This window comes from Bos indicus, chromosome 24 (genome assembly GCF_029378745.1).
Source record: "Bos indicus isolate NIAB-ARS_2022 breed Sahiwal x Tharparkar chromosome 24, NIAB-ARS_B.indTharparkar_mat_pri_1.0, whole genome shotgun sequence".
Taxonomy (NCBI): Eukaryota; Metazoa; Chordata; class Mammalia; order Artiodactyla; family Bovidae; genus Bos; species Bos indicus.
In genome coordinates this window covers 57,036,453-57,062,290 of record NC_091783.1, presented here as the reverse complement: position 1 = coordinate 57,062,290, position 25,838 = coordinate 57,036,453, and the positions used below count along the sequence as shown (strand labels likewise).

Here is a 25,838-nt window from a genome sequence, read left to right as displayed (position 1 = left end):
AAGGACAGAAATGATATGGACCTAACAGAAGCAGATGATATTAAGAAGAGGTGGCAAGAATACACAGAAGAACTGTACAAAAAAAGATCTTCATGACCCAGATAATCACGATGGTGTGATCACTCACCTAGAGCCAGACATCCTGGAATGTGAAGTCAAGTGGGCCTTAGAAAGCATCACTACGAACAAAGCTAGTGGAGGTGATGGAATTGCAGTTGAGCTATTTCAAATCCTGAAAGATGATGCTGTGAAAGTGCTGCACTCAATATGCCAGCAAATTTGGAAAACTCAGCAGTGGCCACAGGACTGGAAAAGGTCAGTTTTCATTCCAATCCCAAAGAAAGGCAATGCCAAAGAATGCTCAAACTACCGCACAATTGCACTCATCTCACATGCTAGTAAAGTTGTGCTCAAAATTCTCCAAGCCAGGCTTCAGCAATACGTGAACTGTGAACTTCCAGATGTTCAAGCTGGTTTTAGAAAAGGCAGAGGAACCAGAGATCAAATTGCCAACATCCACTGGATCATGGAAAAAGCAAGAGAGTTCCAGAAAAACATCTATTTCTGCTTTATTGACTATGCCAAAGCCTTTGGCTGTGTGGATCACAATAAACTGTGGAAAATTCTGAAAGAGATGGGAATACCAGACCACCTGACCTGCCTCTTGAGAAACCTGTATGCAGGTCAGGAAGCAACAGTTAGAACTGGACATGGAACAACAGACTGGTTCCAAATAGGAAAAGGAGTATGTCAAGGCTGTATATTGTCAACCTGCTTATTTAACTTATATGCAGAGTACATCATGAGAAATGCTGGGCTGGAAGAAGCACAAGCTGGAATCAGGATTGCTGGGAGAAATCTCAATAACCTCAGATATGCAGATGACACCACCCTTATGGCAGAAAGTGAAGAGGAACTCAAAAGCCTCTTGATGAAAGTGAAAGAGGAGAGTGAAAAAGTTGGCTTAAAGCTCAACATTCAGAAAACGAAGTTCATGGCATCTGGTCCCATCACTTCATGGGAAATAGATGGGGAAACAGTGGAAACAGTGTCAGACTTTATTTTTTTGGGCTCCAAAATCACTGCAGATGGTGACTGAAGCCATGAAGTTAAAAGATGCTTACTCCTTGGAAGGAAAGTTATGACCAACCTAGATAGCATATTGAAAAGCAGAGACATTACTTTGCCAACAAAGGTCCATCTAGTCAAGGCAATGGTTTTTCCAGTGGTCATGTATGGATGTGAGAGTTGGACTGTGAAGAAAGCTGAGCACCAAAGAATCGATGCTTTTGAACTGTGGTGTTGGAGATGACTCTTGCAAGTCCCTTGGACTGCAAGGAGATCCAACTAGTCCATTCTAAAGGAGATCAGTCCTGGGTGTTCATTTGAAGAACTGATGCTGAAGCTGAAATTCCAGTACTTTGGCCACCTCATGCGAGGAGTTGACTCACTGGAAAAGACTCTGATGCTGGGAGGGATTGGGGGCAGGAGGAGAAGGGGACGACAGAGGATGAGATGGCTGGATGGCATCACCGACTTGATGGACATAAGTTTGAGTGAACTCCAGGAGATGGTGATGGACAGGGAGGCCTGGCGTGCTGTGATTCATGGGGTCGCAAAGAGTTGGACACGACTGAGCGACTGAACTGAACTGAACTGGATCACCATGCAGCACAGCAATGCATTCAATCAAAGGCATAAAACAAAGGTCGGGAATGTTTTAAACCTTCTGCTCACATATGCATAGTTTTCATAGTTTGTTACTCGTGTAATATGAACGTCAAAATGTAACTGCAAAAGGAAAAAAATATCTCCAGGCAACATATAGTTTCCACAGAAGATACACAGCAAATTACCTTAGTTTCAGTTTATCACCAAAGTTGACACAATGTAATCACTCGATTCTGTAGGGATATTACAGAGAGAAGTGAGGATTTATCCACTCAAATCTTAAAATTCCAGTAAAATCAAGGTGAAAAAAAGCTAGTTTTTCCCTCATGCATAATTACTTAGTTCAGTATTGTGATGGTAGAACCATATATATCCCTGAATACCTCTGAACAACTAGGTTTCAAAGATCTCAGGTAACTTTATGTACTTCTCTGCCAAAGATCAGGAAATGAGAAAGAAAAAGGATAAACTTATAAAAGTGCTGATCCCTGGCTTTTTTTCCTTTTTAAAATCACCACCTTTCTTAGCCTGTGCCAAGGCCTCAGTTGTGGCATGCAGGACCTTTAGCGGCCACGTGGGAACTTTCAGTGCAGCTTGTTCCCCTAATTCCCCGACCAGGGACTGAATCCCGCTCCCTGCGTGGGAAGCGTGGGATTGCCCAGCCTCCGAACCACTGGGCAAGTCCCTGGCTTTTTTCTTTACAGGTAAATTTAAGTCAATAACAATCTAAGAATTTACAGTATATTAAGTAATGGCCATTTAAACGCAAACTTGGCCTACAGATAACCAAAATGACTTGGAAGAGGAAAATAGTCCTCCTGATTTGCTGATGTGTTTGCAGGCTCAAATATTCTCAAATGGGTAACATTTTCAGCTTTGTGTGGAAGCAGAACCACCTTTGTTATTTACAAGATATCGTGAGCACTGTTTCCTCTACACAGGAATCTATTTTTAATTATGTAAGCAAGTATTTCAAGGATTAAAATATTAACAAAAAAGAATACTCCTTTTCAAAGAGCAGAGGCTAGAAAAGAATGCCGGATATAAGCAGACATACAAAACCAATTTCCCCCACCCTCCAACTGAGTGACGGAAATTAGGAGAATCCATTAAAATAGGCAGGAATGCATCAAAATGACTCATTTGAAAAGAAATGACTACTGTGTGTTCCGCCATGGGCCAGCACCTGTGGGAGACACGGGCATATGGCTTCTCCCCTCCAGAGCCATAGGGAAGGGATACAGAGAGATATAGAGAGTGTCGTAAGACTCCAGCTAAGAAGCTGCTTCGTAGTTTGGAAGAGATGACTACAACCAGAGTTGAGCAAACGGAAAAAAAACAATGGGCTGGAGTTTGTTGTGAACGTTCGGAGTTGGAGGACCCGAGGTGGCCAGGAAGGATGGGGAGGGTCTGGAGAGGAACAGATGAGATGTGACACCCCAGGAAGGAGGAAGAGAGGGTGCGGAGACACGGATGCGGTGAAGAGGGCAGTGTGTGGGCAGGGCAGCAAGAACCACCTGTTCAGCAGGTTCCCTTGGCAGACTCGTCCACCGTAACACGGGTCCCTGTATAGTGCTTAGTGATCAGTACTGCACATCCCTCCCCTCGGTGGCAATAGTCTAAAACTTTCGATAGGATTTAACCCCACTTTAAGATTCCCTTTAAAACTCATACACACCTATAGTAACTGAGTTCAGGAGGAAATGTCATTAATGAGAACTTGATACCATGAAACATGAAATACTGCTTCCAAACAATGTACCAATACTGATGATTCTTTTTCAAATGCCATCTACTAACTTGGGAGGGTAAAATGGGCAGAAACAGCATCATATAAAGGCATTCATTAATTTATTCACAGGTGTTTACTAGCTGCCTGTCATATGCTATATCCAATCTTCGGTCTCGTAGAACTTACAGTCTGGGGGGGGGGAGGCCAGTGACAAGTAAGCAGGTCATACCTATCTGTGTTCTATGTGAAACGGGAGGGGTGGTCCAAGAAGATCTCAATTTAGGAGACCAGAGGAAACTTCCTAGAGGCAAGGACGTTTAAGCCGCCAAGATGTGAAGTTGAGTTGAGTTAGTTGAGTGAGGGAAGAAGTGTTCTAGGCTAAAGGAATGGCCTGGCGTGTCTGGGGCACAGAGTGAATGGGTGCGTTGAAGGGAGATGAGACTGGAGGTGGGCAAGGCTCAGTCTGTCTGGAATCAGTCTATCTGGAATCAGGACCAGTCTATCTGGTCCTGGAATCTGGACCTTCACCAATGGGCAAAGGGAGCTAACAAAGAGTCTTAAACAGCGGTGTACTGTGGTCAGATGTGGGTTCCAGAAAAACCACTCTGGCTTAAGGCTGGAAAATGGACAGGATAAGGTTAAGTCTGGAGGTGAAGAGACCAGCTTAGAGGTTGTTGAAATCGGTGATGCCTCCAACAGTGACTGATGCTGAAGCTCCAATATTTCAGCCACCTGATGTGAAGAGCCACCTTGTTGGAAAAGACGCTGATGCTGGGAATGATTAAGGGCGGGAGGAGAAGCAGGTGGCAGAGGATGAGATGTTTAGATGGCATCACTGACTCAATGGACATGAATCTGAACAAACTCTGGGAGATAGTGAAGAACAGGGAAGGCTGACGTGCTGCAGTCCACGGGTCTCAAAGAGTCAGACCTAACTCAGCGACTGAATAACCACCACCAAGGGCAGTAGTGGAGGGGATGGAGGCAGATATTTAGGAGGTATGATCCACGTGGCCAGTATGGCTAACTTGGGGGAAAAGGAAAGAATTTTGAGTTAACTTCCTGGTTCCTGGCTTGAGATTCTGTGTACAAGATGATGCTACTGAGAGAGAGAGACTCATATTTGGTGATGAGGGGCAGGGGTTAAGAAAAATGAGTTTACTTTGAGATAGACTGAGTTTGAGGACACTCAGGCAAAGATGTCCAGATGCAAAAGGAAATAGAGACCTGCAACTCAGAGGAGATATCAGGGCTGGAAAGAGACCTAGAAGTCCTCAGCAAAGAGAGAAGACAACCTGATGGATGCCCTCTTCCGGGGGTGAGTATGTTGAGTGAAAATAAAATAGCCTAGGCCTGAATGATGGGCAGAGTCCACAAAGGAGGCGGAGAAGGAGGAGCCAGAGCTCCAAAAAGGAAAGTAAAAGAGTACAGTGTTTCAGAAGTCAAGGGCAGAGTGGTCAGGAGACTGTCACAGGCCACGGAGAGGCCAAGGGAAGAACTGAGAAGTAGACACTGGGTTTAGCTACAAAGACCTCAACAGCGACGCCGGTAAGAGTGGGCTTAGTAAACAGGAGTGGCCAGAACAGGACAGCGAAGGGCAGACTGAAGGGCAAGTCAGAAGCACACGCTGAGCTATAGCAGCTCTTCCCAGAAGTGAAGGGAGGGAAGAGCCCGAGTTAGAACAGGGGTCAGAGGAGCATTAAAAAAAAAGATAAGCAAGTTTGGAGCACAAAAATTCAGATGGGAAAAAGCTAATGAGGTGGGGGGCAGGGAGGAAGGAGAGGGTGGGATGCAGGAAGACAGTAACATGGAAACCCACAGGACCATACGAAGAATAGACAGGCTGCTGCGTGACTCGGGAGCTCCAACGGGCTCTGTAACAGCCCAGAGGGGCCGGGTGGGGAGGGAGGCGGGGGAGGGGCAAGAGGGAGCGGGCACAGGTGAGCCTGTGGCTGATTCATGCTGATGTGTGGCAGAAACCAATACTGTGCCAATTATCCTTCAATTAAAGGTGAATAAATAAAGTTAATGAGGAAGAGCTTCTATGCACAGGAAGGGATCGGGTCCTGAGAAGACAAGAGAGGCAGGGGCCCAGAATGAGGGGAAGGAATGGGTTTTCTTGTTTTCCTCTTCACTTTTTAAATTATGAAACTATGACAACACATTCACAGGAGACTTAGAAGAGACAGGAAAAAGTTACATATAGTTCCAATATATGTTCCAATTATTTTTTAAGTAGATAATATTAAGATTTTTAGTTGGAAGTTTCAATATCAAACTCTCAAAAACTAATAGAATCAATATACAGAGAAGTAGAAGGATATTGTATACCTGAGAAGCACTATGAATCAGAGGAAGTGGTTTTTTTTCCTTTTTTTGTCTTTTTAAAAAATATTTATTTTTAATTGATTGATGATTGGTTTACAATATTGGTTTGATTTCCATCATGCATCAACATGAATTAACCCCAGGTGTACATACGTCCCCTCCCCGCTGAACCTCCCTCCCACCTCCCACCTCCTGCCCATTCCCACCTTTTAGGCTACTCCAGAGGCCCTGTGTGAGCTCCCCGAGTTACACAGCACGTTCCCACTGGTGTCTGTTTACACAGGCTGGTGCACACGCATCCCCGCTGCTCTCGCCATGGGTCTCACCCGCCCTCTTCCTCCGCCTCCGTGTCCGTAAGTCTCTTCTCCATGTCTATGTCGCCACAGCTGCCGTGTGAATACACCCATCAGTACCGTCCTTCCAGAGTCCATATACATGTGCTAGTATACGCTATTTATTTTTCTCTGACTCACTTCAGTCTGTGTAATAGGCTCTAGGTTCATCTACCTCATTACAGTGGACTCACATGTGTTCCTTTTTATGGCTGAGTAGTGAGAAATCCAGAGAAGGCGACGGCACCCACCCCAGTGCTCCTGCCTGGAGAATCCCAGGGACGGAGGAGCCTGGTGGGCTGCAGTCCACGGGGTCGCTAAGAGTCGGACATGACTGAGCGACTTCACTTTCACTTTTTAGTTTCACGCATTGGAGAAGGAAATGGCAACCCACTCTAGTATTCTTGCCTGGAGAATCCCAGGGATGGGGGAGCCTGGTGGGCTGCAGTCCACGGGGTCACTACAAGTCGGACACGACTGAGCGACTTCACTTTCACTTTTCACTTTCATGCATTGGAGAAGGAAATGGCAACCCACTCCAGTGTTCTTGCCTGGAGAATCCCAGGGACGGAGGAGCCTGGTGGGCTGCCGTCTATGGGGTCGTACAGAGTCGGACACGACTGAAGTGACTTAGCAGCAGCAGCAGCAGTGAGAAATTGGCTTTCAAAAGGAAGAATGTCTCTTCCTTTTTAGAAGAATGGAAATAAAAAGGGGATCAGAAGGGTTAAACATCAAGAGTGGACTAAAGAATTCACTTTCATGCCTTGAACATAAACTGATATAAACTCTGATATATGTTAGGAGGCATCTGAATCCAAGATTTAAAAAAAAAATCCTTTAGATTTGTGTATCTATCACTCTTTCAGAAAAGCAAAAAGTTCTTTTACTTTTTTTTTAAAGTATTTGGAGTCAAAGAAGACTACAGGAGAGGTCTTGTTTACACTGCAGTCTTATCAAAATAGAATATCTTTTAAAAACCACACTGAGTTCACTAGAAAGGAAATGCATTTAGTACAAGCCCTGGTGGAGTGGACAGACTTATTTTAATAAGATGCAGTGATGCATATAAAACAGACTAAAAAAAATGACTTTCCTTACTGTCAAATCCACGTTTTACTGGAAAAGGTTTTGGTAGTGTAACCCAGCAACTACTAGGAAACGCAGGTCTGCAGATTTGAGGACCACGTGACGTGAAGAAACTGCTTTAATCATTGTTTATCAAATAGATTTACAACCAGCTCTTAGACCTAATTCAAATGTGTTCCTGCTCATTTACAGAGCAAAATTTCAGACGCAGAAAATGATTTTTTTCCCAACACTGAGACTGAATGCTTTACCAGGTTTGTTTTGCTTGGGGTGGATTTTCTTCCCTTCATCCAAGTCACTTGGAATTTAAAGATGAATTGTCACAGAGAAGAAAATCTCATTTATCATACCCCTGACTTTCTTTTAAAGGGGATACACTTGTCTGTTCCTATGCACCACCTTCCCGAGAACCACTTTAGCAATATATTAGGCTTGAACTCAAGTTCCCTGATATGCAGCAAAAGTTTTACATTTTCATTAGCTTTGGGAAGTCAAGGGCCATTTTACTAGAACTCTAAAGAGATGGGGTCGTGCCTAATCACAGACCAAAAGGACCCACCTGCCTCCTTTCTCTGGACTAAAAGATGCAAATAAAGTGGAGCAACTGACTGAAAACGGCCAGAGGCAGGGGTCAAAGCCTAACGTCAGCTCTCACCGTGGCCAGGGCCATGAGGACGGAAGTGGTGGAGAGGTCCCTCTTAAAGACTGCCCCATCAAGGAATAATCTCAAGAACTCCAACCTGCCTCACTGGAGGCAGCCAGGCAACATGACTGCTGACATGATGTGAAAATCTTGGTTAATATAATGAAAACTGTGTTTGCAAAAATCACGTGGTGGGGGAAATCCGTTTTTGTGCACTTGTGTTTGGGGCAACCAGACGATAAGCCTTCAAAGGAAACTCTAAATCTGAAATACCATGTTGAGAATAGCAGTCAGTGCCTGCAGAAGCCAGTTCAATTCTCCCCCGGCCCCCTCTCTCCCAACACACAGAGGTAACGCTCTTCCTCTCCGAAAGGAAGGCGTCCTTCAGCATCTCTGATCCTCACGCCATCATCTCTCTCCCTTTATTACCCTGACCTCACACAGAGAACCGAAGCCGCAGGCTAGAGAGGACAATCGGAGGCCTTGTTCAGACTTGGGCTCCCAGATCAGAGAGCTGGAGCTGCTGATCAGGGAGGGCCCCACCCGGACCTAACCCTGCAGAGGACCCATGCCCCTTCTCTGGGCTGAGATGTAAGTTTGCTCTGCTCAGCGTGGGCGCACGCTGGCTCTTGGGGCGCTCTGTGGCGCTGTTCGTGGTGCTGAAGTCTGAGCCTGGGGCGGGCAGGCGGCAACCCACCCACCGGTGCTCCGCTGTCAGGGGCGGCGGGCTGGATCAAGGGGCGGCGAGCCTGGAAACAGCTGCTGCCCACAGAGCCTCAGCCAGCACCCCAATCTGGTTCCAGGTGTAGCTCGGTGGCTTACTTCTTTGCAACTGAAAAATGGCTGGTTCACTTCTTCTCTTCCCAGGGGATTTTCGAGAGCCCACCTTCTGGCTCACTGACCTGGCATGTCTTTCCTGATGCCCTCTCTGCACACACTGATTCTCTCTCACCCACCTCTCCCCAGTACAATATTTTGCCTTTGCAGAGCACCTTATAGTTGGCACAGTGCTCACTGGCACCATCAACTGAGCCATTTCTCTTACACACATAACATTCCTCTTCTCTCCCACAGATATATATATATATATATATATTTGCTTTCTCTGCCCCTCTTCTCCTCCCAAGCACTTTCCAACTAAGCAGGAGACTGTTACTTCAATGTGCAGGGTGGGCGAATCATCTTACCCATCACAGCAAAACTGACGATTTCTCCTTAGCAACTTATTAGAACAGGCAGAGGTTAGAGTTCCAAGGGACCAGGAAAAAGCCCTCTAAGAAATTCCTAGGAAAATACGGGTAGTGGTCGGGAGGGTGGGGAATGGAGACACAGATACTAGGAACAAAGTGAAGCAAAGAGTGTGGCCCTTAGGGGCGCAAGGCTTACTGCAGTTAGGAGACGTCCGGCAGGTGGCGCTCTAGCTCAAGGTGCTCTTGGTAGAAGCCTGGACTGTGCTCCTGGCTCCACCTCAAACCTTCTTTCTGTTAACAACCCCCTCCCCCGCCCAGGTTTGGAGCTCTGTCTTCTTGATTCAAGCACTTATCCAGACTATATTCCTGCTAAAAAGCACCGTTTGCACAATTCTATTTACTGTAACACACAATGAGGAAGGGACATAAATAAGAGGTCAAGGGAGGATTTTTTTCCTTCCGTGTGTGTTTGATGGGTCTCAGATCAAAACTGTGTAATCATCAGTAACATGATTCAGCAATTGGGAAATGCAAACAAGTTGTGCAAGTGCTTGTTCTGGGCAGGGCCCTGGAGGAGCCCACAGGGCTGGACCGAGCTTGAAGAGGGCCATGCCAGCAAGGACACCTCCTCCCTCCCACCAGGGCAGAGCTGGCTGTGCCTACAGCCTGACTGGCGTGACCTTTGGCTTTTGCGACACACACTCGGCTGGGCCGGGGTTAATGGCACTTTGCAGGGAGCTCCAATTGAGTAAACAAAAAATGCCTTGCCCTGTTCTAATGGAGCGCATTATTCTGAGGCCTGAGCCTTCATCCAGGCCGCTGCAGCTGCTCTGCAGGTCAGTGCTACCAATAAAGCAATTAGCCAATGAGAAAACTCTTCTTCCCTAAGGGGGACTTGGGGGGGCTTTGTTGCCATTGCTGTGCTTTTGCTTTGGGTTTTTAAACAAGCAATCCAAGTTGATCTGAGCCTCTTACATCAGACTCCAGGATGAAGACAGTGAAACTGTGTGTTTGCCGAGTGTGATATTTTAAGGAACTGGTCTCTTGTTCAACACAGGCTGGAGAGCTCACAGCTTCCTGTTCAATTAACCTGAACCATAGCTGAACTCTGCCCTTTGAACTCACTCAGCAGATAAATACATTAGCTCACCTAAGGAATCATTAATATTTTCCAATCACATAAAACAAACATGAATGTCTGAACTCAACCCAATAGAGAGCCAATTATGTATACCGCATAGAACATGTTGGAAAAAAAATCACAAATGGATGTTATTTACAGAACAAAAAGGGTCAAGGAAGAAATAAAACAGATCATGCCCACAGTTCTGGAAACAAAGGGGACTTTCATTTTCATCTCTGTAAACATGAGGGGTACCAAGCAATACTTAAGCAATTCCTGTTCCATCTACACTGCTCTAGAAGAAAAAGTGGTTCCTTACTCCTGGTCTGGTTTCTACCCCCTTCCATCAGAAGGCTCCAAGCCCTCTCTTCCAAAGTGACTTCAGTGCTCATGCTCAGATACAGAGTCCAAAACATTGCATATCTGGGGACAAATTTTATTCCCAATCTGCTACAAATGAACCAAAAGAATTTCTGTGGAAGTTTTACTGCCTTTAAGGGAACCAGTTTTAATGAAGCAAGCTAGCTTCTTGATTGAAATAATTTCAGAGTAGAAAGTGATGTTCCCATGATGTTAGTCTAGCACCTAAACAGATTTTGTTTTGGGGGGAGAGAGGAGGGGAGGGGAGGGAAGGGAAGGGAAGGGAGAGGGAGAGGAGACGCGTTAAATGCATCTATTTTGTTCTTATCCCTGCGTGTCATCTCAGAAGAATGAGTAAAGCATCCCCAACCGAGTCATTATGTGTTTCAGTTTGATTCAGTTTCACTTCCCACCATTCTGCCTCATGACTCCTCCCCTCCCACCCCCTTTCCATTTCTGTTTGGCTTGGAGTGTGGGCTTAATGCCCAGCTAGCCTAGATGAGGACACTTAAAGGAATATCACAAGCGCGAAGGGTAAATCTATTGAACGAGGGTCTTTAACTATGTGGTTTCCTTAAAGGGAAAGGTTGGATCAATAGGATCAATATGAAAGGTTTCCCTGGCCCTGCATAAAAGGGTAAGGGCTTCTCTTTTCACTGGTTTAACTTTACTCTCTGACAAATGCAAATCAATGGATCTGTGTTTACAACAGATTCCCTAACAGACCCAACTTGGGTACAGCCCAGAGCCTCGCTCTGGGGGGTGGGGCATCCGGGCTTGTTCTGGGGGATGCTCCAGGCCCTGGAGGCGGGGTGGGCTTGCTACCCACTGGGATCCTGCGGCTACTGCCCGTGGTCTCTCCAAAGAAAACAGACAGAAATGGAGCAATGGAGCACCCGATTCTTCCAAAGATGCCTCAACGCAAACACAAAGCCGAAATTCCTAGGAGTCCATCAACCTACTATTAACTGGTTGTACCAATACAGATCTGGCAGGTTGACTACACAGAAGAAGCTGGAGTGGGATACTTACAATTGGAGCAGCCCATATATTTCAGTTTCTAGAATGTTCCTTCCATCCTTTCTCAGGTGGTAACTGGCTCTCTTAGCTATTACAAGGCAAACCACCGAAAAACTATGGGTTCTCTTCCCCGTCAATTTTACCTTTCCCTTTAAAAATGTGATGCTTTCCGGAGATGACATGACTTCAAGTCAATGCCGGTTACAGAGAAATTATTTTTCTTCCTGCAGGAGAAAGTATATGTATATTTGATTACGCGAGCCAAAGTCCAATGCTGATTAAATTACGTTGGAGGTGTGCTTCCAACCCAAACAAAGTCTGCTTTCGACAGAAGAGTAATGGGTCTTCAGATGGTGAGAGGGGCACCAAGGTGGAACACAGCGCCTCCCCTCCCTCTGGGACAGTTCGCGTGGGACGGCTTTCCTAACAAATGTCCACAGCTCTGAGGAATCCTCCCCACACCGAGACTAGCCCTGTCTGCACAGCCCACGCTGGGCCCATCCACGCCCTGCTGTGCATCCGATGGGCTCAGTCACCCAATCGGGCCCCTGCCCCTCCTCCCCTGCCTGCATCCATTTCTCAGAGCCTTAGCCTGGAGATCTGGGGATCATAGAGCTTTCCCCAAAGGCACTGACGTGCATTAGGGGGACGGACGGGGTGCTGGGGGGTCCCCAGCCCACGTGTACAGGCTCCGTACCTGACAGCATGAAGATCCTTCTTGGAATCCCTCATAACAGCCTCCCCCCACCAGGAAAAGCAATTTTCCCAGGTCAGGAAAAGCTGGGGCCTCTGAGCGGGCCGGGGGTGAGGACAGTCCAGGGTCTGTAGATGAAGGTTCAGGCCCCAGGCTCCTCACCATTCACCCTTCTCCCCAGGGCCCTTTATCCAGACGGTAATCGCTATTTATTCCCTCCTCGGTTCCCTTCCTCTGGCAGGAACCCAGAAATGGAATCTCTCTGCTTTTCCTCTGAGGTTTCCATTCCTCCAGGGACGCCCGACACGACGCCACTTCTCCTCCAGACAGTTTCTGCCAACACCAGCCTCCGCAACAGTGAGAACCCTGCAACCCCCTTCCCCCAATCTTTCCTTAGAAGAACAGGTTCTAAAGCCCAGAAAACTAAGGCTCACCCTAAAGCGAGGTTGTGGAATGGAGGCAGAGGCGGCCTCGTTTTCCCTTCTAGGTTCTGGCCTGGAGCTCCAGGAGGTAAACCCTGCCCTGGGGCCCCTGTGATGTCTGGGCAGACCCGTGTCTCTAGGGAGAAGTGGGCCCACTCTCCTCCTGGAGACACAGAGCACCTGGGGGGCTCCGTGTCCCTTCGCTCCACCCTCACCATTCCCCAGGAATCCAGCCCTGTCTGAGGATTCTAGGAGCGGATTGAAGATTCTAGGATGGGGGTGACGAGAGATGAAGAGTCCACTCTGCAAAAGCCTGCTCACCTCTCCAAACCGAGGGCCCTTCCCCTGGGGCTTATGGGGAGGGGCCAGCAGCCAGCCTCACCAGGCGGAACCACTAACCTTAACCCTTTTCGGTTTCTGTATCCAATCACCTGAAGTGATTCACATCCATTTTCAGAAGAGGGGCTAGGCATCAAGGAACCGTTTGAAAGCCCTCTTCTTTAAGGAAACCCATTGGTGGGAAGATGACCCCGTCTCTGGGGAGAACAGAAAGAAAGAACTGCTTCCCCTTGGCCGCCCCTCAAGGCAGAAAAATACCAGATTTGTTTTTGTCCTCTCTCCTTTCCTTGCTCCTTCTTCTCATCTCGTTCTTGGAGAAGGAAGGAAAACACTCCTTTCTTCCAGGCTGAAACTTTCTCTTGAAGGGAAAGCTTTCGTTTTTCTCAAATTGGAGAACTTACAATTAAAAAAAAAATCTGAATGATTTAGTTCTGATCTCACCTGCACCACTGCCCCAACTTTCTCTTTCTTTCCGTCACCCACCTTGGTGTTCCTTCTGGAAAAGTCAACCACTGGGCCAAGACGGGAAAGGTTGGCAGAGTGGAAGTCTCCCTGAGGAACAGCTTTGAAGTTCTTTCTGTTTCCCCATCAAGGTAGATGTCTCAGAGAAAACTTTCCTACCAGGGGGCCAGGCCTGAGTCCGGGGTCCCAGAAGGAAAGCTCGCCCCAGTCTCCGGGAGACTAGCAGTCCCCCCGGGGCTGTTTTTTCTCATCATCCTGCCCCCAGCCGGGGAAGAAACAAGATTCTTCCCTCGTTGACCCAATTAGCCCAGAGCAGAGCAGACAATACCGAGGGCTGACGCCTAGGCCACTGTCACTGCGGCCTCGTTTAATTGTCCAAATAATGCGTCGGTGGGAAAGTGTGCGACTGGGAACATTTAACTCGAACGTTCTTCCCTAAGGAAGACAAATCAGGATGGGGGCGGATCAGGAAGCTGCGAGGTTGGCAGGCAGCTTTAGAGACCTCGTTTCTAACGTTCAGCTCGGAGTATCCCGTGTAACGAGGGGTGACCAGATTTCCCGGGTGGTTTCGACGGAGGAGAGAAGTTGCCTGGGCCCTGCTAGATCCGATGCGGGCTGCGCGGGGCGGAGGCGAAGGCCCCCGAAGCGCGGGACGGGGAGGCCTCGCGTCCCGTGCGAGCCCTTCGGGGACACCCGCAGCCCGGGGAGCGCGGGGACGGGGCCAGAGGCCGGCAGCCCGGCGACAGACGAGACCAAGGGTAGGAAGCGCTGGCTGGGGCAGCCGCCAGACCCGAGAGCCCGAATGGAGCTGGCGAGGCGGCGCGGCGGGAGCGCCGGGGAGCCAGGCCGCTGGTGTGCGCTCTGCTGGGAAGAGGGCGCCCGTCGGGTTTACTGGAAACGCGCCGGATCGGATTCCGGATCAATGAAATCTGGGTCCACACGTTTACGTTCTCGTTGCCAGCATTAATGCTCTTTTAATCTTCTAAACATTATCAGCATCGATCTCCCTCCATATACACATTTGTTTGAGAAAAGTGACATACCCGCACGGCGCAAAGCCTGGAAGGAAAATAAAGGCACCGCCTCTGGCATCCAGGGCGCGCGGCGGCGGCGCGCGTGGGTTCACTGCTCTCCGCAGCTCCCGCCCACCCCAAAGCAAATTAGGAAGGTGTTCTCGAGGCCACCGGGGACTTGACCAAGATAGGATGGCAGCGAGCTTTCCAATTATTCACCCGACCAGCCGGCACAAGAGAACACCGTATGTGGCGTACCGACTAGGGAGGCAAAACCGTCAGGAAAAACGCGCTGGGACCGACTGGGAGTCAGCGAGGGAGGGGGAAGGTCTCTGCGAATGGGTCCCTGTCCCCACCCCGAGGCTCACCCCTAGGCTCAGCGTGGCCTCAGGAAGACCCCTCGGTCGGCCCACTGGCCCGCTGCGGGAGACATTCCGGTGGGTTGGGTGAGGGCTCTCCACTGGAACAGAGTTGGCTCCAGATCGGCCGCCTGGAGCGGGCTAGGTGCCTGTCTGACGTGGGGACGGGAGACAGGATCCCTGCCGGCCGCCTTGGGAGTCCAGCTCACAGGAGGCCAACCGGCTGGGAGAGTCGTCTGGGGGCTCCGCTGTGTCTCTCGCTCTGTCTTCCAGCTGTCGGAGGAAACCAACTCCCGCCATGGGGACCTCGATTTTCCTCCAGGAGGTGCCCCTCCACTGTCTTGCCTGCGTTCTCTCCGTATCTCCTGGTTCGTGTCTGTGCTTGGTTCAGAGGCCTCTTAGGCTCAAAGCCAGAGAGAGTTTGTGCTGGAAGCCCCTGGGGAGTTGGTTCCCGCGTTCTTAAATCTCTTCCCCGGTTAATAAAAACTGCCCTGCAGGAGTCAACCCTGGACACCGCCGAGGAGGCCCAACCTGGTGTGGTCCCAAACAGTTTCCACTGTGGCCACCCTTTATGAAAGGAGTCCTGCACTTGGAACCCCTTTCTCTGAAATCTAACCTGAGTTTCCCCGACATCTTCACCCTTCCCCTTTAAAATACTACCTGGGGCTGTGGATCCAATACCCCAGTGGTGGGAAAGGAGGAGAGCCAGGCCCCCTTCTGCTGTGATGGGGTGCACTCCACCTCCGGAAGAGGGGGCCAGCGCTGGCCCGAACCAGTCATCTTAATTCTTAATTCAGGGTTCCCTCAAACCCCTGTCTGCTTAGGCCTCTGGCAAGACCCAAAATGAGAACGAGAAAGGGAAATTAAGAAGAGACAGAGAAGTTAAGAGGACAAAGAGAAATTAAGACGAGACTGAGAGAGACTTGGTCTTTGTGAGATGGGGGCCGGGCGCTCTCTGCCAGATTCCAGCACCGGGGTCTGCAGAGTTGCCCTGTGGAGTCACCCGGTTTGCTGAAAGCCCCCTGGAGCCCTCCGCTGCCCTGTGAGTCCACTGCAAGAGTGGGATCGATACTCCTGGTAGAGAAGGCCTCGGAGTTTCTTTTCCATTCGCTCCCATTCGCTAGCGCTCCTAAGCACATAATACCTACTTACCAGGCCCAGCTTCTACGTCAGTGTCTGAAGAGACTGATCTACTGACCCCAAGCTGAAAAGACTCCTGTGTAATAATAACCACTCGACACACTTGTAGTTGCTGATAAAATGGCCAGATAAAAAGGCTAAAGCTCTTGTCCCTTTTCAACTCGGGGTAATAAAACAGACACGCATTTGAATGCTTGAGCAAAGTGGGGTCCCTGGCAGGAGATTTCCACTTGCCGAAGGAGGCTCTTGGTCTCCCACTGAGGGGGCTTTCTGGCTCCTGCTCAGAAAAGCCCCCAGGACTGGCCCCAGGACTCTTTGGCGTTGGGTGATGGGACTGCGGTCTCCCACAGATGCCACACTCTCCCTAACCCCCTGATGCTGTTGCAAAAAGGCTTGAAACCGGCTGACCAGCAAAGTGTTTCTTTCTACCTCACTTTCAGACAGATGTGGGCGGAAGGCTTGCTTTTTTTTTAAAAAAAAAGCTCTGTCCTTTTCGGGACAGGCATGAGGGGGCGGCAGTGCTCTGAAATGAGCCGGAGTAGATCGTTGTCACTCCGTCTTCACCCTACCCTGGCCTCCCTTCCCCGAGACCCACCGCCAAGTTTCTTCTGCTGCCTGTGCCCAGGAAGCCCATCCTCGCTAGAACTCTCAGAGACGGACTAAAGGCATGTTCGGGGGCCTAAGACAAAGGGGGACCACACCGTTTGGAATTGTCAGTAGGCTTCCAGTCCATTTTTCACGGATACTCTTTATTTCCTACTTAATCTTTTCAAGGGACCAAGAGCAATCAGAGTTTTCTAGGAGAGGATGAAGAGTAAGCTAGGGGAAAGATAAAGTAGGTTTCGAGTTCCATGCAGAACTATTTGGAGTTCACCGACTTGGGGAAGCTCTGGGGGTGGCGGACCTAGTTTTCATGACCTTTTCGGATCGACACTGAGGGCGGTTACGGACTAAAGACTGGAATTCTCCAACAAGCGAAGGCGGACGGCGGCTGTCAGAGTGGAAACGCCCCCTCCCCACCGCCTGTCACATCCCCCAACCCTGTCCAGCGTCGGTAGAGTGCACCCCATAAGCCAGACTCATTGGTGCGAGGAAAGCCCCAGGGAGCCGGAGAGGAAGCTTGTGCTCTAGCTCCGGAAGCCCGTTGTATGCGGCTCGGAACTTCGGGCTCCCCGCTCCTGTATGTAAATCACCGCCACCGCGAATTGTCCCCCAGACAATCTGACTATCGGGAGAGGTGTCTCAGTCCAAAAGAAGCCGCCCAATCCCGGCCTGCAGTCGGGAGCCGTGCGTCCTCCCCGGAGGGGCGCCTGGACACTTCGCCCCTCCTGGCCTGTGGCAGGGTCCCCGGGGGCGCAGCGCACCCGCCACGCATACCGCGCCGGGGCACAAAAGCGCGCACCCGGGTGCCAGCCGCAGCCCGGGCTGCGCCTTTCTCTTGGCTCCCGCCGCCCACACGGGAGGTTTCTGCACTCCTAGAACAATAGAGGGCTGTACCTCGCGGCTCCGCCGCTAGAGGAGGCACAAAGAGCCCAAGCCGGCTCCAGAACAATGTAACCGGCGCGCCGACCCGTCCCCTCCTGCCGGCCGCCGGCCCTCCCCGTCGCCGAGCCCGGCGCTCCATCCGCGTCCGCTTAATGCAAAGGCGAAGCCAGGAGCCCAGCGCCCAAGAGGCGTTAACTAACCTGCATCTTAATTTCTCAGCACCCTCTTCCGCGAGCTCCCAGCCTCGTCCCCGGGGTCCAGCCACACCTCGGCACATCGCGGCCAACGCTGGGAGCCGGGCAAAGGGCGGCCGGCCGGTAAGGCAGGACGCTTCCCGCTCCGAGTTTCCTCTCTCCTATCCTCCCAGAGCGGTGAATGTGGCAGCCCCAACCTCACTGTGCGCAGGGACGCGGGCGCTGGCCCCAGCCCGCTCTTTCCATCACAAAGTCCCCGCGCCAATGTCAAGGCCGGAGACCGGCTCCGGAAGCGTGGTTGTATCCCGGCCCCCCCGGTTCTCCGCGTGGGCAAGGCTGTGCTTCCTGTCAGTGACCGAATAAGTTTGCCCAACACGGTGGGGAGAAAGACAGCAGAGAGAGCTCTTCCCCCTCTAAAGCCCACTACCTCTCGCCACCAATTGCCTCTATATAGGGAGACCGGGCAGCTGGGAGAAGTGAAATGTATTGTCTGAACAAGAGTTCAAGTGCACAGGGTTCTGAATAAAGGCAACCCCGCAGTCCCCGGGAGTCTGGGAAAGACAGGGCTCCTAGTGGACACCGCACACCCTCCTCGTGCCTCCCACAACTGGAGAAGGTCCGAAAGAGAGGGCAGAGTTGTTGGCACGGTGAGCAGAGTGCGAACAAAACCGGGATGCGGGTCGCTCAAGAAGCTCGGGAGACAGGGAGGTGAGAAGGGAGAGAAAGAGCAAGGGAGAACAGAGAAAAGAGGAGAGAAAGAGTAAAAGGAGAAGGTCTGAAGTAGAGAACAAATGGCAAGCCTGGAGGAAGAGGGGCAGGGGACCCGGAGGGGAGGCTCAGTGCCCGCACCCGGGGCCAGGGCAGCCGGCAGCCCGACTCCAGACGACCCTCTGGGCTTACCTGCCAGGCGTAAGGCGGACATGCGCTGGAACTCGGGCTCCTGCAGCCACTTCCACATCCTGCGGAAGGTCTCCCTGCCAGATTTGAGTTTACTCCACGGTTTGGGGTTCCGGAGCAGGTCGGAGAGAGTCCCCTGAGACCGGCACAACACCCTCTGCGCGAAGATCGCCTGTGGGATGCTGTAGCGCTTCAGCTCGGCGGTGATGCGCTGGGCCACCTCTTTGGTGTTGATCTCCTCCAGTTGGCCGGAGGTGGCCACCTGCGACCCCGAAGACGACGAGGGTGGCCTCTCGCGGCTGGGCGCCAGCACCGGCCCGTGGGACTGAGCGTGGCCCGGGTGGTGCAGGCCGTTGAGGTGCGACATCATGGCCGCGGGCGGGGTGCCCAGGCCGCGGGACAGGTGCTGGTCGCCGCGGGTCAGCATGGCAGTGTGGTGCGCGTCGAAGTTGGGGCTGAGCATCTTGTCGGGGCCCGGGGGCCCGTAGTTGGGCAGGCTCTGCTGCGCGTTGTGGAGGCCGCCCAGCCCGTTGCCCAGCGGTGTGGCGGCCAGCGGGGACAGGCTCTGGCCCATGCCCGGCATCTCCTTGTAGGGGCTGTAGAGGTTGTTCATGGTCGGGAGCCCGCGCTCGTCGCGCAGGAGCGTGAAGCTGCCGCTGACGTTGCCCGAGAGGCGCTGCTGGTGGTGGTGATGGTGGTGGTGGTGGTGCGGGTGGTGGTGCGGATGCGGGTGGTGGAACTTGTCCGACACGGTGGAGATGGGCGGCAGCGGCTGCAGCGGCGTCAGCGTGGTGTAGGTGTTGCTCATGCCCATGCCGGGCGGGGACGAGTCGCAGGACATGCTCATGGCGTGGTGGAGCGGGATGGACAGCTCGGGCCGGTAGTCGCCGCCGTCCAGGATCGAGGTCATGCTAGTGACCATGGCCGAGCGCGACGCTGCCGCCGCCGCGGCCGCGGCCGCCGTGCCCAGCTCCTGGTGCGCCGTTGGCGGCGGCGGCGGCGGCGGCGGCGGCGGAGGGCCCCGCAGCGAGCCGGCGGCGCCGCGGCCCGCGTGGTGGGGGCTGGGGCTGGCCAGCAGCTCCGGCTCATGGCCCGGGCCTCCGCCGCCGCCCCCGCCGCCCCCGCCGCCGCCGCCCCCGCCACTGCCGCCGCCGGCCGGCCCGTGCAAAGTGCCCAGACTTTCCATTGTCAGCTCTGGGTTCATGGCGCAGCCTTCTAGGTCTTTGGTGAGGCATCGATAGGCGGTGTAGGCAGCCTTCATTCAGTCCATCGGGGCCCGGGAGCGGCGGCGGCGGCGGCGGGGGCGGCCGGCGGGCTGGCGAGGTGCGCGTGGCGGAGCTCAGCTGCGGGCGGCGACGGAGGGCGCGGGAGAGCGTGTGTGTGTGTGTGTGTGTGTGTGAGCAGGGAGAGCGCGCGTGCGGGTGTGCGCCCCGGGCTGCGGGCGGGCGCGCCCGGGGCGGGGGCGGGCGAGGCGCGCGTGCGGGAGGCGGGCGGGCGCGGGAGGGTCACCGGGCCCCGCCGCGCGGGCCGGCGCGCTGCCTCGCCATGTCCGAGCCCGCTCCGGCGCCGCCGTCCTCCGTCTGCGCGAACGGGAGCTGTCCAGAAGGGCTCTGCCGCTCGCCGGGGCGGCCAACCTAACCCGCCCGGGCCCGGGGCGGGGCAGCGTCCGATGGGCGTCGCGGGAAGCCACTCGGCGGCCGCGGCTTCCTCGGGAGGGGCGGGCCTCCTGCGCGCCGCCACCAATGGCTGCGGAGGGGGCGGGGCCGCGCGGTTCAGGTTTGGCTGACGGCTCTATGCCTCTTTTTTTTTCCTCCTTGGCCGCTGAAACCAAACGTCAAGGGGAGGGACGGAGGGGAGGGGAGGGTGGTGCGGAGAGAGAGGCGAGAGTGCGGGCGAGGGGGAGAAATCACGGTGGAGATGCTGCTCTGTGTCTCCTCCGAGCTGCCATGACCCGGTCTAAAGGGCTTTGCTTCACCCCTAAGCTTTTCTCGAGGCTAGTAAGCCAACTGCGTACGGCTGTTAAACGCAAACTCACATCTCCTAACAAGCCGCTACCCGAGGGTCACTAGCTGGGAGCCAGTAATGCAGCTTTTTAAAAAACGCAGTTGCCAATGTATTGTAATGCACGGTAAATCCCCGAGACTGGGGAGTGCATAGTCTACGGGGCGAAGGGAACAACCAGCGCCCTCGCCGCCCCCGAGCGGGCCGCTGTGATGCATGCAAAGTTAACACGATCACATCATTTAATTACCCGGCGAGCCCATAAATCTCTTAGTTATGAGCCTTCAGAAGGGCCCTGCTAGATTGCAAAACAAAACTGGAACACCAGGAGCTGCGGTTTCAAGGTGACCATATGCTGGCTGCGGGAGCGAGTTGGAAAGGAGTGGGTGGGGAGTCGGGGTGGAGAGGCTGGGGGTGGGGGCCGTGTACAGTAGGCTTGTTGCTGGTGCCTGTAGCCAGCAAACTTCGGGGTGCAGGGAGTGTGTAAACCGTCCGGGAGATTACCGATCTTTACACACACACGCGCACACACACACACACACACACACACACACACACACACACACACATGTCCCTCAAATCCTAGGAGAGGGACGCCCGGGGTTACGGCTGTGGGTAGAAGACCTAGAGCCCAGATCTGCATATCCAAGCCTTGTTTTTGAAAAGAACAGAGCCCTGGTCAGTTCCAGAACGCTCGCAAGTCGCAGCTTTGAAACGTGCACCTTCACGTACCCAGGATTTCCGTTGTTGACTAACCCCAGGTCGGCGACTGGGAGTGGAGCGCGCGTAGAGAGAAGGGGCAGATTTCTGCGGCCCGGGGTTGGGGTGGAGGGCTGGTGGAAGGCCGAGAGCCGCTCGGCACGGAAAGCCTTAAAAGTAACTGCTTCTTCCAAAGCAGGTTGCGCTCTGTTTGCCTCCGAAGATTCAAGCTAGCTGAGGTTGCGCAGATGTTGCCTTTGTTTAAAGAGACAGTAATTAAGGACAGGGTGGACATAAGTTTGAGAAGCGTGACCTATTTTCTTTTGATCAGCTGTCAAAAGAAGAGCAGGGGGTCTCCTTAAGACAGCCCCCTCCAACCACTTCCAGCTGTTAGAGAAAACTTGATAAGAAAACAAGGACACACAGTCTGGAATACTGTATGCCTTCCTGGCGCTAGAGAAAGGTTTTATTCATTTGGAAAACAGTTCTTAGTCTCAGTCACCTTTTATGGCTGCCCTCCTCTCTAGATACAGAGCCAAAAAAAGAAAAAAATCCTCCCCCCATCATCCTGTCACATGAATGTACGGTGACATTATTTACAGATCAACTTTATTGAGTTCTGGTTAAAATCTTGCCAATTAGTCTTTCAGATAGCCTCTTCTCTGTGCTATCAAAGCCTGGGCAAGAAAGTGGATGATCCCCTGATTTGCTAGATATACTTTTCTTAGCTGCTCAAATTTTTAATGTCACAGCCCTAGGCAGGTAGCATCCCTCACTTTTCTGTTTCTCTGACTTTTCTCTCTCTCTCACCATCTCCTACCATCTCTCTTCCCACTCTCCACCTTATAGATGGTGACTGGACAATTGGGGATAACTTGAACGTTAAATGTTTGAAATACACATCGAGTTGAACAAAAGTACACAAGAGTGCAATCTCCGGTTGGCCCAAGAGTGTTCAGGGACTCAAAGAGGGCAGGAGAGGAATCCAAGTGCCCTAGTACTAAAGGCGGCCTCCCCTCTGTCCTGGCTTCAGGCTCGAGGAGTGGCCCGTGACCCCAGGCTGGGACTTCGGTAGGCACTGTCGCCGTTTCAGAAACCTCCGCATATAAACTGCCATTTAAATAAAATTTCAAAATGATAAACTCATTTACCAGGCTACCAGGATAAATCTGCTCCTGGGTATTGCATCTCCATGTGCCTGGAAGCAGTCACGTGCTGGGGAGCTGAAAGGTGAGTTGCGTATTCTGGCCTCTTCCTCACTCTCCCCTCCCTCCCCCACTCCTTCCCTCGATCAATATTGGCGATCTCAGGGAAATCATGAAATCGTATTGGCTTCTTTGTGTATAATTTCATTGGGCTAGATTAAAGCAGATTTTTCACGTTGTTTTTCTGATAGTGGTTTGACATTTTTGTATTTCAACCCCCAACCCATTGAAAAGAAAAATTAATGTGCGTGTTTAGTCAGCACCCTAATTTTTTTTTCTGAATTACGTTTGCATGTTTTCCTCCTTTCTTTTTAAACAGGAAAAATATTTAGTATCTACTCGAAGATAATTTTAAGAACATCAGTACTAATTGAATACAATTTTCAAATATGTTTGAAATAGCTTTGATTTTTTTCCCTCTACAGTTCGAGAAAATAAAAAGGAGGAGTTGCTTTCTGACCACCTCTTGAATAGCACATATGCTCTAACCTTCAGAAGTTCTGAGACTCAGAATTATTTTTTTATTTTAAAGTTATACTCTTGTTCCCCTCGACTGTATAGCAATGCGACAGCAGAAATGCTACTTCATGACTATTAAAATTACCAGTCATTATATCAGGAGCAGACTATCCATTACTCAGGATACCCCCATTTACAGCACCGACTTTCTTCAAGACCACACACTTAAATGGGTCAAAAGAACCCTGTAAATAAAACACACTGACAACAAATGTAAGCTATTGTACTTCAAAAGAAAAAAACAAACAAACTGAATTTGAGTTAGCAAGTGCACGAAAAGACTGGAAAATTTTACTGTTGGAGTTTTCATATGTGTTTTCACATTAAAAAAATTTTTTTTAAGCATCTGAGGAGAGAGTGTGAACATTCAATTAAAACAGAGAACTTATAAATTATTCACACACACACACACACACACACACACACACACACACACAATAAACAGACCACAAGTAAACCCAACCTGGATAACGGGCCCAACAGCTCTGTTTTTCACTAAACAACAGTAACCACAGCCCAAACCCCGGGGTAGAGGGGGGTGGCGGCTTATTTTCATCTCAACGTTCAAAATCCTGAAGAAGGTTTTGTGTTGGGGAGAAGGCATTTGTGCTACAACTAGGTTTATCAGAGCAATACAAAAAGACATAATGGTGGGTTGATTTGGACTATTTTATTTTTGTCCTTCCCCAAACCATCTGGCCTGTGAGTGTAGGGGTATTGATCAGGATCTGTGCACTGCAGACCCCATGCCAATCCATAGCGTTTCTGGCAATCAGCATCGCCCATGAATTGCAGCTGTCTGTGCAGCTCCCGAACAGAAATCTTCAAAAAAGTCCCCCCCTTATCAAACACATCATCCGTTCAGGGGTAAGTCAATACCATTTCTTTGTCATTCCGTGAGCAGGGATTATGTAGGAGAAAGTTTTTGTTGTCAGTTGTAGCTGCTGCTGCGCCCTTTTTTTCCTTCCTTTTTTTTAAAGGAAAGAGAGCAATTTTCTAGCCATTGAATGGTAATGGTTTTCCAGAAAGGCCTCAAGCGTTTGTAGGAATCGGGAGACAAATGCTGTTTCAATATTGTGGGGGAATTTTCAAAGGAGGGGGAAATTCTTATGTTGCTATACACAATACTAGTGATAATAGAGGGTTCCTTTTAATGACGTTGGATTTTCTCGGAGCCCCTGGTGATGAAGACGCCGCAAGTCTGTGATTACCCTTGCAGATGGAAGGTGGGTGCTAGTGGCGGAAAGGGCGTCTTCGGAATCGTAACTGTTTGATATCTCCATTACCTCCAGTTTTCTTCGGCCTGAAAGCTCGGGCTGGTTGGTTGGGCACAGGGAGAGGAAAACCAAAACCCGAGCCTAGCTCACTAACTCCCTCCGGCCACTCAGCTCAGAAATTCACTGATCCTTCTCAGATTCCAGGTGAATCTAGGAAAGTTGTTTTTAAAAGTTTTCTATTAATAGGTGGTAAGGCCAAACCGGTCCTTTTTTTTTTTTTTTGTCCGTTTCTGGCGCTGCGTGGATGTTGTTAATTTCGGGAAAAAACCCTACCAAGTTAGTTACAAGAGCTGGTGGGGGACTGCCCTGAACTTTCAGGTGGACAAAGGACACTGCACCAGGTCGGGGGAGAGCGGGGAGTTTGTTAGTTATTCCCACCCTCAACTAGCCTCTTAGGGAAAGAAAAACGAGGCTCCTGGAGCCCTCCCTGCCGGGAGAACTGTTCTCTCGGAGCCCCAAGCCCGTCGTCTGGATTCGAAGGTGCGGAGTAGGGCCGCCGGCGCAACCCAGCGGCAAGTCGGAGCCTGGGCGAAACCCACCTAGCCTCAGTAGTCCGGGAGCGGGAAGTGGGCGGGCTTGGGGGAGGGGAGGGGGTGGCGGGGACCCCGTCTCAGGGAACTTCGGCACGTGCTCTGGGGCGGCCAGTCTGGAGAGGCAGCGTCAGCCGGAACGCTGAGCTTAGCAGCAAAGCTTCTTGCCCTTCCGCCTGCCTAATTTCAAAGAAAGCCCGGGACTAGGTCTGCCTATCTTGATCGCACCCCTCCACCCCGTCAGGTGGGGAGCCTGAAGGACAGACAACACACACACACACACACACACACACACACGGATACACAGAGACACACACACAGGTTTTTGTCTTTCGTCCTCCCTGCCCTCTCTGGGTTCCCTGGCCCTCTCGCTGGGGGAGAACTTCGTCGAGGGTGGGTCCCCCCGGCCTCCGACCTGGATCCTAGGTGACTGTAGCCAGGGCTGGGTACTGGGACCGCAGTCCCTGCCCGGGCACAGTCCTGCCTTCGGGGTTCACAACAGAACCTCGAGTGGAGCCCCACCCCCTCTTTCCGATTCTGGTTGCGAGGCTCCTACCACTTCGGAAGCTGGTGGGAGAAATAATCTGATGCTTGGGGGAAATAAAGAAGTGAAGGAGAATTTGAAGTCTCGAACCTGCAAAGATCAGAGAAGGCTTATTTTATTTATTTAGTTAGTTAGCTGGAGGAGTAGGGGCGGGGGGTGGGGGGAGCCTGACTCTTATGACCTCGTAGCATTTCCCCCCTAGAAGAACGTTGAGCTTTAAGAGAGCAACTTTTTAGCCTGAAAACCGCGTCGACGAATTTTCTTCTCATCGGCCTTAAGTTCCTCTCGCGTGCTTTCTCTCCCCGTAAAGCCCTGAAGTCGGTTTTAAGCCGTGTGGAGCTGCGATCGCATTTTCTTTTTACAGCGGGTTTCCCAAAGTACAATCCAAGTATACCTCAAGTTCTCCTCTCCTCCAGTCGTCAGCCCGCAAAAAGAAAAATTGGCGTGAGGTCCTTTTGTTCAGGTCAACTTGTGCGTGAAATCTTTTTGTTGTTCTTTGAAAAGGAAGGCAAAAGTTGCAGTTGATTTTTAAAAGGACTCTGAAAGTGGACCTGTTTTCAAGTTGTTCTGAGA

The 25,838-nt window shown here is 51.4% G+C and overlaps 1 protein-coding gene across 3 annotated transcripts in view; it reads right to left on the bottom strand.

Moving 5' to 3' along the window:
- Positions 1-19,945, bottom strand: part of ONECUT2 (one cut homeobox 2) — a 57,223-nt gene extending 37,278 nt beyond the window's left edge. For all 3 annotated transcript variants that reach the window (XR_011563861.1, XR_011563862.1, XM_019986439.2), the window contains exon 1: positions 18,494-19,945. Coding sequence is in view for 1 of the 3 variants with exons in the window: in XM_019986439.2 (XP_019841998.2) it covers positions 18,494-19,751 (1,258 nt within the window). In the remaining 2 variants the exon portion in view is untranslated. The remainder of the gene's footprint in view (positions 1-18,493) is intronic.
- Positions 19,946-25,838: the final 5,893 nt, after the last annotated feature.